General features: G+C 39.3%; 1 protein-coding gene across 4 annotated transcripts in view; it reads left to right on the forward strand.

Annotated features, from left to right (window-relative positions):
- The window catches only part of LOC145998684 (facilitated trehalose transporter Tret1-like), a 142,469-nt gene extending 129,474 nt beyond the window's left edge, over positions 1–12,995 (forward strand). For all 4 annotated transcript variants that reach the window (XM_083135152.1, XM_083135150.1, XM_083135151.1 and 1 more), the window contains exon 4: positions 10,432–12,995. In XM_083135152.1, coding sequence (XP_082991278.1) covers positions 10,432–11,705 — 1,274 coding nt within the window. In that variant the 3' untranslated portion in view covers positions 11,706–12,995. The remainder of the gene's footprint in view (positions 1–10,431) is intronic.
- Positions 12,996–16,324: the final 3,329 nt, after the last annotated feature.

The raw sequence follows: 16,324 nt of genomic DNA on the forward strand, positions 1-16,324 counted from the left end.
TCTTTATATCGTTACGTTTGAGGTGAACTTGGATCACTGTTATATAATTATATTGACAATTTATAGCGTCGTACAATCTGAATGTTAAATACTTTGGATAAATGAATACTTGGAAGCTGTACGGTTTTACATGTTAAAATTATAGTTGACAATTTAATCACCGTAATAAGCAATGTCTCTTCGAGATTTTTTATGTAATTAAGCGAGTTCATTGGATGGCACGACGGGGCGAACGAAGCGTATCCATTTTCACGTCCATTCCAGCTTACCTTTGTCGGCTCTGACTGAAGTCCTCGTGGTCGAGATATGAATGCTTGGCGGCGTGGTCAATAGCTGGTTTCCTGGCGATAAAATTGGATTTCCGCATCTTCAAGGGTGGCAACTGGGTCGGACGCCCCCCTTAGCGGGGCCTTTCGCTGTCTCTACTCCATCTTGATAGTAAACAACCACGTGCGAAATAAACACAACACGGAACGGTGCGACACACAAAGCGGATACTTTACGCGGGTGGTTCGCGAGAGATTGTGCACGATAACACGTCGAAGAAAATCTGAGTAAAACTGTGTCTTCCGCTTCTTCGCTCGTCTATTTATTTGCTATTCAAAAGGTTCGTTACGGTACCCTCTCTTGCCAAGCGTTGGTAAATCGTCCTCAAGTCGTAGCCTCTTGTCCTGCTATCTTCGCCCGTGTATTTGGAGTTCTTTGACCCTTCTCCAAAAGCACCTCGAAGAGAGGTTACCCAAAGACCGGCCCCATTGTAACCTGCACGTTCGTTCCGAAGAGAGCGCCAGGGAGTCTGTAGTTATTGTTGTCCAGTCTCGTTGTTTAATCTTTAATATCTGGCTTAATTCATCTCCTATCAAATTCTGCTTTTGGGATTTTGTCGATTATAATCTGCTGCTGCGCCGTCTCAAATTTCAGGTGAATCTGATCATTGGTACTAAAGTTGTATTTTATGTTTTTTTTTAGCCCGAGGATCGGTCTCTTCTCTCGGGAAACAGGCTAGTCCTCCGCGCTCCGCCGTCTAACTCTCGGTGTACAGCCACCATCCAATACATGTTATTGCTTATTACGGTGATTAATTGATTTACCTGATAATTAGCAAGATTTTATCGTTATAACATTCCCCTCTCCCTACACATGAATTTTTTCTGAGCTTAAGATTATACGCGAAGGAGAAATTCATCAAAACACAAATAATAATTAACGTTAAATCTTGCCTAATTAATACTACAGGCGCTCGAATAGGGACTCGAACCCTGGAATATATAGTTGTCTTTCTCTATAGACTAAATTGCACTTTTCAATTAATTTACATTATTACATTTAACACTAACCAAACATAAAATTGCAGGATTACTCAACATTCATTTGCAGTTCTTGACTCTGTAACATTGATCATTTTTAACAAACACCTTGCTAACACTTAGGAGATTTATCCTATTATGTATGCATATACATATGTAAACCTACTACATTCACACTCTAAGTTATAATGAAAAATCACTCTTTGATATATAGTTCAGAATTATTGAATTACTACATAAAATATTTCTTATCATCAATTCAAACTTTTTTTAAATACATGTTTCTTTACTAAATAATATCTATTCTGGGTAATAAGAATATAAATAATACGTTATTAATGTTATCTTGGCATTGACATAACATGATATATGCTCAGATATTGATATGTATATAGATATATATATATAAGTCATAGTTTTTTAATAATAATAATAATAACATAATTGTGTTAAATTATTTACACTAGTATGCAGAATAATTTACAAGTTTAAAGGCTCTTTCGATGTTCAGTGTCGTCGCGGTCAGTACTCCAGGTTTTTTAAGTCGTCGAAGCCACATCTTTTTCTTCTCTTGAGAACAGTTACATTTTTTGATGTTAATTATGTGCTGGTGGATAATCTTCTCTCCTCATTTACTTCTGCATGGTCTAATAGGATATTCTTAAAACATATTCCGACGTCACTGCAACTTTTGTTCAAATTACATACCAGTCTATCAATTTTTTCTTCTACACGTAATTTAGGGCATTCTTTGCTCTCGGCAAAATAATAAAACACTTTTCCTCCTCTGAAAGTTTGTGTTTATAATTCGTAAATTCCGCCACTTCTTGGGCTCCGTCGTTCCTTAAGCACATTTTCCCCTTACGTATATCTAAGGAAGCTCCATACTGTGCTAGAAAATCCATACCTAGGATAAGATCGACGTTCAGATTCTTTATTACGTGCACGTCGATGAGGGTTTCCATTTTCCTTAATTTTCCCCCAATAATAACATGTCCTACTGGTTTTTCCCTGACTTTTCCAGAAAAGTCAACTAAACGAATATCTTTCCAGTGTCGCAATTGTGGGCTAGTGATATCCTTTGAAATTAATTTCCAAACCTCTGCAGCACACAGATTCAGTTCGCATCCTGTGTCTAATATGGCATTAATACGGTGTTCACCAATTTTCAGCTCCAGCTGGGGCGTTACTGCGGGCCATAGCTTCTTACTCGCCAGCGTTGCCATATCAGTCTCCTCCTCGTTATCCGACGCTTAGTTGACGAACCAGCAACTTCTAATTTCTATGTTTGTAATTTTGTTCATCCCCTCAGTTGAGAAAGTGGGCTCTAGGACCTGATTTCCTTTAATCCCTTCCAAGACACGAGCCTGTCTGTCTTTGGAAAACGTTAGTTTTCCGACATATTTGTGGTATTATTCCGCATTCTCGATTCGGGTTCGTAAACCGGAGCTCGTGGGTTTAAGTCCCGACTTGTCGCTTCCTGCCAGTCCTCGGAACTACTGTTGTTCTGCGGGCCACAGGTTGTTCTAACTAGGTTTACAGCCTGGTTTCTGCCATCTTCCCGGCCTGTGCCACCTCTGTTGCGCTGTTGCCACCTCGGGCTTCCCCCTCTTTGGTCGCGGTCAGAACGGAAGCTCTGGTCGTTGCGGTTGTTCCGCCCTCCGGCGTCCAAAAATCCTCGGTGGTTCTCGGTGTGGTATCGTTCCCGTCTATAATTGTTATTCTGGGTCGCTGCATTATTCACTCGAGGGAAATTTTCTTGCCTTTTCTGTTCGAAATTCCCATTTTTCCCTCGGGGTTGACTGTTTTCCCACGACGGTCGCTCGGATTCTTTTAACATGTCCAGATCTTCTAATATTAGTGACATCTTATTCAAATCTTCTAGCGTATCTCCTGTAAGCTGTCGCTGAACGAAGCTTGGATACATCGCTCGTATTGCAGTCAGGATCTCCACTGTGTCGATGCCGGGTTTCAGAGTACGAAACTCGCTCACTCTTTCCCAGAAGAACCGCTTATACGTATCTCGGGAATTAGCTTCGAAACGTTTATTTCGTAGTTGTGTTATTCTTCTCTCCACAAGCTGCCTGCACTGGAACTGCTGCAAGAATGCTCTTTCGAATTCCTCGTAGTTGTTAAACTTCGGCCACTGTTGTCCCAACCATATCTTGGAAGTCCCCTTTAGTAGTTTCTGGATCAGCTTCAGGTAGTCAGATTGGTCGATTCCATACAACAAACAATCCCTCCTAAAATCCTCAAGGAACGTAGAAGGTAGTGTTTCTTTCTTGTCTGGGTCAAAAGTCTCGAAATTCTCCAGACCGACTTTCGAAAAAATCCCGCGTTGCGAATTTCCCGAGTTGGAAACACTGAGTTGCTCGGCCGGTATTCCTATACAGCTGTTTTCCCGCTGGCTAACGTCACGGCTGGTTGATGCTTGCTGGACAGACCCGAAAGGGCTGTTCGCCGGGCACGCCCCCCTTCGTGTCTCCTCTACGTGACGTAATCTGTCAGGTGGTGTGAGTAGGCATTTTCCCCGCGCGTCTAACTGTAGTCGGGCCACCTTTTGTCGCAGATCTAAAGTCGCTCTCTCCATCCTTTGTACTTGATTTGATAGTGTGGATTGTCTGCCATTAAACGTATCTTCTAATTGCTGGAAATGATTCGCTGTCGCAGTTTGATTGTCGTCCATTCTTCTTTCTATTCGTTCCATTCGGCCCTCTGCTGTAGAGTTATTCTCATCTACTCTTTCCCCCATATTCATAATTGTTTCCTGGATTTGGCGTAATTCTGCATTCATATCCTTTTCCAACGTTGCCAGGTCACTAGTCATTGTTTGGTGTCTAGTTTGGCATTCCTCCCTGGATTGTTCTTATCTTTCACGCATTGCAGTCTGCTCTCCCAGAAGTCCTTGCAGGAGAAGGTCTAATTTTTCTTCCCTCTTCTTTGCTTCTTCCTGTCGCTGTTGTTCTTCTCGCTGTCTTTGCCGTTCCTTTTCTTCTTCTTCCTTCTTCTTTCTTTGTTCCTTTTGTCGTCTTCTTTGTTCTTTTTCTTCTTTTTCTTTTCTCCGTAATTCTTCGTCCTCCTGTTTCCTCTTTCGTTCCTTTTCTTCTTCTTCCTGCCTCCGCTTCTGGTCCTTTTCTTCTATTAATGCTTTCAGTTGCGCGAAGATCGCGTGGATATCCATCACTTCTTGTACTGGCAACCCTGTTGCTGGCGGGGTGGACTCTGGTCTAACGGTACCATCCGTCAATCGGTCTTCCCTTTCTTCTTTTCTTTCATCGTGTGGTGACAGACGAGTATCTTCTTCTTCTTCCATTCTGGCACTGTATTCCTCCAATCTTTTGCGAAATCTAGTCACACGATGCATTCAACGCGCTGAAATCTTCTCTCCTCTTCTTCTTCTTTTCTTGTGGCTTGCTGTCGCCGAAGGAAACAAAATATAAAATTCCTTTCCTTGTTTACAATGTAGAGCCCCTGGGGTGTTGCGTCTCCCCCTTACCATCCTTGATCGATGCTTAATCTTTATCGCCGCATAAAAAAATCCAAAATCTCTCGCTACGTAAATTACTTTAACTATTATTACTTCACGCCCACTATATATATATTGCACAAACGATTAAATACTCTATTCACATGCTAACTATGCGTAAATACACTTAAATACTCTAAACTAGAAAATTGCTGATTATAGCAACACAAAGAACTAAATGCTTCCTATTCTAGGCGTCCTGCGTGGTATTTTTTAACTGCAATAAGTGATTAATATTTGATTTTTTACCTCTATCAATCTCTTGGTTCCTGTCGAAGGCATGTAAGCATATAGCTCTATAACTGAATAATTATGGCACAATAAACTCATTTTTGCGACTATTAATAACTTCCTTCCAACTATCGACACTTATTTAAACTTCGGGCCTACTCGGGCCTAATTATCGCATATTCGGGCATACTCGGACCTGCACGTCGAATGTTCGGGCTTACTCGTCGAACCTACATGTCACATGTTCGGACTTACTCGTCGAACCTACATGTCACATGTTCGGGCGCCATCTTTTATGTAACGCCTCGGCTACTTATTTAACGTGCCTGACGACGTTCTGGTTCTACACTACAATGGTAATGTCAAACCCACAAAAACAATTAAACATATAAACAAAAGGCAATCATTAATAACCTATTTACCTTTTGTCCCAGGGTAAGTGCCATCAGTCGGAGCCCAAGAGATTACATAGGGTAGAACAAATCACACCACAGGGTTAGTTCTATATATAATGTAATTTCTATAAAAGAGCACATGCATAAACATTACATCATTGCCCCTTTCATTCATACATTCACTCACGCATTCATATCTCGGTAATCCAATAGACATGAGTAATTAGTACAAAAATAGTTCGGCGGCATGTTTAAAGTTAGCTACATTGATTTAAACAGTTCTTAATTTGACATTTACTTTTTTTTCCGGGAAAACCATGTTCCGGTAGGAGCTTAACCTGTACGACAAAACACTACTCCTTTTATGTTGTTGTAATTGAATGTTAATCTTTATATCGTTACGTTTGAGGTGAACTTGGATCACTGTTATATAATTATATTGGCAATTTATAGCGTCGTACAATCTGAATGTTAAATACTTTGGATAAATGAATACTTGGAAGCTGTACGGTTTTACATGTTAAAATTATAGTTGACAATTTAATCACCGTAATAAGCAATGTCTCTTCGAGATTTTTTATGTAATTAAGCGAGTTCATTGGATGGCACGACGGGGCGAACGAAGCGTATCCATTTTCACGTCCATTCCGGCTTACCTTTGTCGGCTCTGACTGAAGTCCTCGTGGTCGAGATATGGATGCTTGGCGGCGTGGTCAATAGCTGGTTTCCTGGCGATAAGATTGGATTTCCGCATCTTCAAGGGTGGCAACTGGGTCGGACGCCCCCCTTAGCGGGGCCTTTCGCTGTCTCTACTCCATCTTGATAGTAAACAACCACGTGCGAAATAAACACAACACGGAACGGTGCGACACACAAAGCGGATACTTTACGCGGGTGGTTCGCGAGAGATTGTGCACGATAACACGTCGAAGAAAATCTGAGTAAAACTGTGTCTTCCGCTTCTTCGCTCGTCTATTTATTTGCTATTCAAAAGGTTCGTTACGGTACCCTCTCTTGCCAAGCGTTGGTAAATCGTCCTCAAGTCGTAGCCTCTTGTCCTGCTATCTTCGCCCGTGTATTTGGAGTTCTTTGACCCTTCTCCAAAAGCACCTCGAAGAGAGGTTACCCAAAGACCGGCCCCATTGTAACCTGCACGTTCGTTCCGAAGAGAGCGCCAGGGAGTCTGTAGTTATTGTTGTCCAGTCTCGTTGTTTAATCTTTAATATCTGGCTTAATTCATCTCCTATCAAATTCTGCTTTTGGGATTTTGTCGATTATAATCTGCTGCTGCGCCGTCTCAAATTTCAGGTGAATCTGATCATTGGTACTAAAGTTGTATTTTATGTTTTTTTTTAGCCCGAGGATCGGTCTCTTCTCTCGGGAAACAGGCTAGTCCTCCGCGCTCCGCCGTCCAACTCTCGGTGTACAGCCACCATCCAATACATGTTATTGCTTATTACGGTGATTAATTGATTTACCTGATAATTAGCAAGATTTTATCGTTATAATCTTATTCAATCAATGCCAAGATGAAATGAAATATTTGAAATTTATCGTACAAAAACCTAACCTAACAATGAGACAGCCGGGAAGACGCTCTGCGTAATTTTTACTAAATGGACGGATATCATCTCCCTGCATCCCTCTTCACTTCAAGCACTACTAGTAGTTCTAATCTGTAAACAGGACAGTTAGAGACAACGTCTCATTTTTACACATTTTTCTTCATGGCACAACAAATTCAAAATATTACTAAGGACTACAGTTGGTTATTGTTCTTTGCCTTTAATCTACCAGTCAATGTGGATGACTAGGATATAAGTAGTGACCATGCTATCTCTGTATGTTAATTTTATGCAGGGTGTTAAGTGAAATATTAGTCACACGATTTTTCTCTGTGTGTGTGTGTGTGTGTGTGTAATGCACTTTTTGTTTGTTAAAGAAATTCAAGCATATAGTTCCAGTAACCTTTCTTCTACCTAACCTGCACCTATTCTAGCCCAGCACAATTATGTCAACCTTGTGTATTCTTCCACGTTTTCCGATTTGTTCTAACGTTGCCCTTATTTACACTCAATTAAAGTATTATTACTTGTACAGGGTGTCTACCAGTCAAGAAAGTCAAGAATGTCAGGAAAAAGTCAATAAATCAGCAGGTAGATAAAGAAAGTCAAGAAATTATGCTTGGGGTCAAGAATTTTTGCTATTTTGTACAGTATAGTGAATTCACATTGTACTGGGTTTTGATAAAATTGAATATTTGGAAATCTAAAATTGCATTGAGTTGTGGTTAAAATTTGTTCATTTGTTTCTTAAGAATTAAATTCTTGCATGCATGAAATCTTGAAAAAATATTAAAGTAATGTGGCCATTCCTCATCCAGGATGAAGTCTGAAGGATTAATTTTTACAACCATTACTAATCTAAATCACTTGTTAAAATACAGATTCAGTTTTCATCTTAACTGGCCTTGCAGTAGGGGTTTTGCATTAGAAATATATATTTTCTTAATTTCCAACTATACCTAAGTAGGAGGCGATAAATGTTAATAAAAAGGTAAAAAAGGTCAAGAAAAGTCATGAAAAAGTCAAGAATTTTGGATTTGTTATTTTGGTAGACACCCTGATGTAGCTTCTTTTCCTCATCAATATTCTATAGACTTTTCACAATTTCAAATTGTATATTCTATTACATAACTTTTGTAAACAAACATCATTAATACATTTATTCATATTATATTACTGGTATAATTACGTAAGGTGGAAGCATTTACTTTTTCATGTGGAAATAAAAATATGTGACTGTGGGATTCAGTTATAACTATAGTAGTGGAATTTTTAAAGTCATTACAGAAAATCAACATGGGCTAATGATATATATTTGTTCAGTAAATAAATATTTTCATTATTCAAAACAATTAAAAAAACATTTGACATTTACGTAACTGTACAGTGGTGGCGATTGGATGCCATAACTGGGGGGCTAAAGACAGTTTATTTGTTCTTGGTAGACAAGGCTGAGCATTAAAAACTCATAGTGCGGGGGCAGAAAGTTGCAACACGTGGGGAGCATAGGCGGAGTTCTGGAGGGACCAGAGGGGGCTTGCCCCCCAACTTAAAAAAGGCTAAAAAAAATAACACATGATTCAGTTCAGTTACTACATTTTTGTTATGAAGCCATACCGCAAATCTTGACTTTTGGCATTATGGCATGTGCGGTAATTGCGCCGCAATAGCGAGACGTAGACGATTTGATTGATGTGTACAGTTTGAAGAAAGAAAAACGTAAAATGACTTTGTGTTGAGTCAACAGTTACTGCTGAGGCATCAAAAGAACTTTTCAATTTATTTTTTCTAAAATTTCTGAAGCTTATTATTGTACCGTAACTTTTTAAAAGTAATACGAGTATTGTATCAATAAAAAAATAATGAAATGCAAAATGCAATAATCATACTGTTTTGCTTATTTTAAAACTGACAACCAATATACTAATTAATATTTGTTTACTTAAGCGAGGAAATTTAACATTTTCAAATCTAAAACGCCTGCTCAGTGTTTTTAAGTTGTTGTTTTTTAATTTCCGGGGGAAGGTCTCCGGACCCTTTATAAGCTAGGGGATATTCAACAACCCTCAGGTACATCATATGCTTCTCCCAGAATCTGCCCCTCCCCCCCCCCCCCAATGCAAAAGCTCAAACTCCGCCCATGGTGGGGAGGGGGTGAAACTGACCCCCTTGCCGCTCCTACTCGCCGCCACTGTAGCCGTATATAGATTTCTGATTGAATGCTTGACGAATATATTATCAAACACAATTTCTCCTCTGAGAAATGACAACAAATTGTTTGCCCTTGGAATCATAATACTCCATTTCATTTTAATTTCAACATTTTAAAAACCCAGGAACACATCTCGTAACATCTCCGAAGGTCGTTCAGATGGGCCTGAGGTTTGACACTTCTCGCAAAATGTTATGTTGAGCTTCATTTGTTTCTAGACAGTGGTACAGTGGTATACCCAAGGGGGGAGGGGCTTGGTGGGGTCATACCCGCCATTTCTCATTGTATTTCTAAAAAAAAAAAAGAAGAAAGGTAGGAATAGATGACAAAATCAGGGCTGACTACAAAATAGAAAAAATATACGTAACCCCTACCCCTTCGAAAATCCAGATCCAGTTTCCATATCATACGTTCAGTTGCCAATTGTGCATACAGCCATTGGAATGTATCGTTTAGGACATTTTTTATAGATTTAGTTTGCTCATATTAGGGAAACCAATGACCGTTAGGCACCTTTAAATGCAGAGTCTTGATTACAGATATGGTCTCAGGACTGTTCAATTCAAGAGCAATCAATTTCTCGGAGTAATAACTGATCAGCATAGACGGTATAACATCTCGATACGTCAACAAGTCTCCTCTTATCAACTGCCAGTATCACAGGAACTCATCTAGATAAATAAATATTTGTCTGTTCATCTTAGCAGTGCCGACATCAAACACTTAAACACATTCCATTAAGTGGTTTTTTTTTTATATTATATAACGGTTTCTCTAAATTAATTCGTCTTTCGCTTCTGAAAATTCAATATACATTTGAAGCACTATATTGTCTAGCATTTCAGGTCTATTGACCTCTAGAATCTCTCTCTCTCTCTCTCTCAGACCTCTAGAATAAATAACGTAATCAATTACTGAATTTTACTTCCTCATTCGTTTCATTATTGTTCATTTCGTTGTTCGTGTAAATCATCTCCTTGTTTTTAATAATGAAGTTGTAATATTGTGTTTTCTTGTGTATTAAGGTTATCCACTCATTTAGGCCAATACTTAAATGTTGCTATAACTTTATGAGCTAAAGTTTCAATTTGTTAAAACTTGAAAGAAACAGTGTAAAGTGTTTCTCTCATTTTCTATTTTAATTGAGTTTGCAACATGTAATCTGTCTTTATATTCGTTTGTTTGTCTTTTTCAGCAAGTACAGCTGACTTAACCGGACCTTTAGGATGCCTTTTGGGAGGTTTCCTCATGGACCAAATCGGACGACGAACCACGCTCATTGTATTAGGACTACCCGCTACTTTCGGCTGGCTCACCATCGCTCTAGCCAAAAATGTGGAGATGCTTTATGGAGGAAGAATTCTCGTTGGTCTTGGAAGCGGCATGATCAACGCCTCGTGCAGAGTGTACACAGGTGAAGTCACCCAGCCGCACTTGAGAGGCATGCTTGTGGGGCTGGCATCTTTGTTCGTGTCTTTCGGACTTCTTGTTCAGTACATCATGGGGTCACTCCTTCCGTGGAGGATATTTGCTGGTGTCAGTGCAGGCATACCTTTTCTGGCTATGGTTTTGATGACGCTGTTGCCTCAGACGCCAGGGTGGCTCGTTCTTAAGGGGCGAGTGAGGCACGGTCGTGCAGCCTTGAGGAGGCTGCGGGGAGGTTCCTGCGACGTCGATAGCGAGCTAGATGACCTCATTCGCTTTGCGGAGATCAACCACGTGAAGAAGCTGAGATTTCGTCAGTTGTTTTCCGCGCTCTTTGAACCATCGGCGCTGAAACCGTTTGCTCTGATATGCAGCTACTTCTTCATCTACCAGTTCTGTGGAATAAACGCCATCACGTTCAATGCCGTGGAGATCTTCCAGCGCGCCGACACCGTCTGGAACGAGTACGTTGCGACGGTCACTCTAGGCGCAGTTAGATTCGTCACCACTCTCCTGGCAACCATCTTGCTCAGGAAGTGCGGTAGGCGACTTTTGACACTCGTGTCAGGACTGGGTAGCGGACTCGCTATGTTCGGCCTGGCAACTTACTTGTACGTGAGGAACGTCCATTGGCACGAGCAAGAGGAACCGGAGATTGCACGATGGATACCAGCTGCATGCATCTTCTTCTTCATCTTCACAAGCACTCTGGGGTTCGTGGTCGTCCCCTGGGTGATGATCGGTGAGGTGTTTCCTACAAGAGTTCGAGGTAGCATCAGCGGCATAGCAACGTTTTCGTATCATGTTTTTACATTCTTTGTGGTATGGTCTTACCCTTACATAAAAGGACACTTGCAGAAATATGGAACGTTTTGGATTTACAGTGGAGTGTCATTCATAGGGACGTTGGGCATGTATTTGTTCCTCCCTGAAACGAAGGGTCGCTCACTGGCAGAGATAGAGGACTATTTCTCTGGTCGCACGAACAAGCTTGGGAAGTATCGTGGTATACTTGCTAGAAAGCAGGAAAACTCTGATGTTTGATCCCCACGCCGTCCGTGTATTTGCAATGCTTTGGTGATTGTTTTATACACTCTAAATCGCCGAAATCAAGATGGAACGTTCTCAGTTCGATGCAATCTATGCAATCTGTACAACTGTTGCCAGATGCTCAGTTAAACATCACAATTGAGACAGATTATGCATTGTAGCCGATTCTTGTTACGTATCCAGTAGAAGATTTATTCCAGTCATAAGGCGCATGCAACTTGATGATAATGTCCAGGCCAGTGAAGTATAATATTGGAATTATTAAAGTTTTCGTCCTACAATATCAATTTTGCCATATCTGAACCTTATTTACTTTCCGTTATACCTTTGCCTAATTATTCCAAGGACATGATTTTCTCAAATTATCTTCATTGTTTCAGCATCTACGTCGTCGCAAAACGCAAAAGTTCATTATGGCGGGAACAGATTTGGTGCTTTGTGCTTTTCAAGTGCAGTTGCCTTCACGTTTGCAAATGTATATCCAGCACATTTTTACATATCCACAGTCATTCGCATTTATCTCTCAATGGGTTTATTACCATTAAAATTTCCAACAGTTTTTATAAAGGTTTTCTTCTTCTTTGTGCTACAATTCTTCCTCATTGTCTTTCTTTGTATAATTTTGCTCTTAATAGTAGAAAATTACCTAGTCTCTCCTCGCATATTTTTGTGCATATTTTACTTTTAAAAGTTTAACGTACAGTTCTGTTTGTAATTATTGCATTGACCAACATTAAAATTTTAAATGGTGAATCAACATTATCTCCTATGTTAAAATCTGTGAAATTTCTCCTAGTAACTAACCAACAGACTTTTGTATAACTTTATTTTATGGGTATTTTGCATTATTTGTAGCCTTAACATATTTTTAGATAGAAAGTGCATGCACAACATCTTTATCTTTATATTATGTTTGTAACGTTCAAGATTAATTTTGAAGAATATTTCTTCATGATATATCACAATGCAGGCTCTTTAATTTGATTACTCGAACCGTTTTGTTCATATAATACACCTTACGCCCATATGAAAACCTGCTTGTTTGTTATTAATTTCCAGGCTTGCATGTTCCAGCAAGCGTGTAAAATCTGTCTTTATAGTATATACGAAGCTAATGTAATATAATTGTGTGTACCGTATTTGTATATATATAGTGATGTTTGCACACTTGAAAGTGTTTTGACAATTTTCCCCGTGATGATCTAGCTTTTAAAACTTAATATTAATTTGAATTAATTGATATGTAGAGTTTCGATTGTGGAAATACATATTTTCTTTGTTGTACTATATTATTGTTGTTATTATTTTGTATTATAAACCAACTATTTTTTTCTGAGTTCCTACAAAGCAAGAGAAATCGTAGATTGGTTGATTGATTTGGTTTATTTTACTTCGCTTTTCGCCCATTTTGGATAATCGCAAATATGAGAATGAGTGATAATGTGGTGAAATGAAGAGATACTCACAAGCACCTATGCTCAGGCCGTGAATCGAACCCGGAACCCTCTACAATTATATAGTTTGTTATTTTCAATAACATATCATACCATTATAGATTTTGCGACTTCCTGTCAATTCCATTGTTTATCTTTTGCCTCAAACATAATGCAAATATCTAAGGAGATATGACTACATTTGTACATGTGGTTCTTCTCAATGAGTTGAGTGTCATCAGTGAAGAACAATTAATTTAAATTTATATTTTAATTGCACTTGTGCCTTACAATAACATATCTAAAGAAGAACATTATTACATCTGTATCTTTACTAGTGTTGCTCACGGGACGGGACAAGCCTTTTGAAATTCGAGACGGGACGAGACGGAATGCCTTTCTCGTCTCGTTTTCGAGACGAGACACGAGACGGGACGGGACGGCTTTTGAAAAGTCTCGTCTCGTCTCGAATGTCTCGAAAAAATAAAAGCAAAATATTTAATCAGTTGCAAATACTTGTTTGCTTGGAATAAAGTATTTCAATTAGAAACGTTGATAAACGTGTATTAAGTCAAAAGAAGACTATTCTAGAGAGAGGAATGAATGAATACTTAAACTTATTTTCAATACTCTTTCGAAACACATAATTACTCCCCATTTTTGTTTTTCAATTTATTCCAGGTTAATAACTTTATGTAACGATAGTACTCCAGATACTAATACAATTCTGAATAACATCAAGTAAAAGGGCAGGTAGAGAAGGTGAAGGAGGGGCCAAAAGGTCGTGGAATGTCTGCGTCCGAGGTTTATCTTGCAAAAATAGTCTCAGCTCTATAGGTTGGAAAGATAAACGGACCGACGGATAGGGTTTATTATTATTATTTAATTTTTACATAAAGGGTGTACAGAAGTGAATGTTATTAGAAAGTAGGAAAAACATTGTGGGAAACATGGCAGTACAAATTGATAAGGAGTTGTTGGGAAAGTTATTAAGGAGTCCAAGATATTAGCAAGACTAAGAGAAGGAGATAATTAGGAACAAATAATCTTGCATTATCCCACTCCGAACTGCTGAGAGCTAAAGAGGAGGAGAAAATACGGGAAATATGGAAAGAAGTAATTTGGTGATTTTAGTGTTTACAGGAAACCACGACAAGATTTTACCACATGATTATTTGCACGGGTTGCGAAATTATTAGAATATTATGGAAATTTCGGATATGTCTTTGTTGAGAAAATTCTTGTTGTTTCCCTCAGGCATTCTACAGGTGGTTGGATTCGATATTTTTACGTCCGTTTGAAGATTATTTCCAATGCTTTTTTTTATTTATGTATTTCTTATTTAAGGAGAATACTATTGCTTGGATTGTAATAACGAAATACTGAGCCTGATATAGAATAGATTTCAAATGAAGGAATGCACTAAGTTCTGTATAGTCGTCGTAGAAGGAAACTTTGTTCTATGGGGACTCCCCGATGGTACAGTGGTAGCGTCGTCACCTTGTAATCAAGGGGTGCCGGGTTCGATACCCGGTGAAGGAACATAGTGATTTGAATCCCACTTTAAACTGTGGGTCCAGTCCCGATTAGCCTTTCTGTAAATCAGATGAAGGAATGTTGTAGCTGTTCTTTTTATTCTGTAAATTCAGCCTTCAAGTTTATGAGCAAAATACATGTAGTATCTATCTACTGTCTACATTTTCACTCGTTACTAAACACATTTCACAAAGTAGTTTTATCGAACTTCAGAGGAAAGCTGACAGCAATGTCAGGGTGGCGGGAGCTTGTTTACTACCAGGATGTATTCCGAGACTATTTTTCGCCGTTCCCCACTGACAGAGGTTTCGCTTTGAACAATGGACACCGTTGCTTCAGGGGGCAAACACCAAACATAGGGCGAGGTTGACCTGCAGTAGGGGGTACGTGCCATAAATCCAGGCCTAAAGTAGGAATGGAAGTTGATGCAAGGGAGGGGCAATAAAAATTCTGTAATTTGGTTTGCTTGCTGACAGGAAGTTTTGCAGGGAAAGCTGAAAAGGAAAACGGCAGACTTTGAATGAAAGAGGGACAGTGAACACAAGTTCTTTGTATTATTCGCCGACACACAAGCTTCCATTTCGAAGGTGAGGCTATCGGCAGCGAAGTTATTAGAGGGGTGGAAACAGTGACGACGCCAGAGGAGGCAGGGGGACGCCCCATGTCAGACACTTCGCCCCCCGCCCACGGGCCCTCCAACTGAAGTTAATTAAATATCGAATAATAAGAGAGTTCATTTATAAGAGTATGACGATTTTCACCTTTTCAAAGTGGTGTATTCTGCATGATATATCACTTTCCTGCTTATAATACCAACTTGATTAACAAATATTAATTTGTTTAGTATATATATATATATATATATATATATATATATATATATATATATATATATATATAGCTATGTGCATGTGACTTTCGTTCAAGATTCGAGCGCCGACCCGGGCATAGGTGATTTCTCATTCATTTATGTCCTGTAATAGCCGAGATTAACCTAAGTTTTACCCAGTCTTAAGAACTGGGGAAAAGTGTGAATGTGGATGGTTTTAAAACATCACGAATATTTTCAGGACTACAAGACATCATCTGTAGTACGCGCAAATTATTCTAATCGTGGTCGTTAGTGACAACGCTAATTAGTAAAAGACATTGAAAGTTGATTCAAGATTTGGTTGGTTGGTTGATTTGGTGTTTTAAGTCCACTTTATGCACAGAAAAGCCAATCGGGATTGGACTAATAGTTTAAAGTGCCTCCACTGGGTATCGAACCCAGGACCAAAGGTGATCGAAGAAAACCCGTCACTACATGTCAGTTGTTGTGGATTCATCGCGGCTTCTTACTATTCAGGGACTTGAATTTCGAGATGATGAGTCTGAGGAAACCTTAACAAAGGGAATTTCTTCGATACTCTTGAAGTTAATGAGGGGATATTATTTGGAAATGTATTGAACGTGAACCTTAAAATGCAAATTACACTTAAAATTCGATTCAAAACATATCGCGGCCAGGTAAAAGAACGCTTATTAGGATTTGTCACTCTTCAATCATTGGATGCAGGTTCGCTCTTTCTCGTACATATCAAAATCGAAGAACTTCTTTCCACGAACTCCATAGGTGCCTGTAATTGTGTAGCACGGACGTAC

The sequence above is a fragment of the Lepisma saccharinum genome, chromosome 14 (assembly GCF_977018435.1).
Source record: "Lepisma saccharinum chromosome 14, izLepSacc3.1, whole genome shotgun sequence".
In the NCBI taxonomy this organism is placed as follows: domain Eukaryota; kingdom Metazoa; phylum Arthropoda; class Insecta; order Zygentoma; family Lepismatidae; genus Lepisma; species Lepisma saccharinum.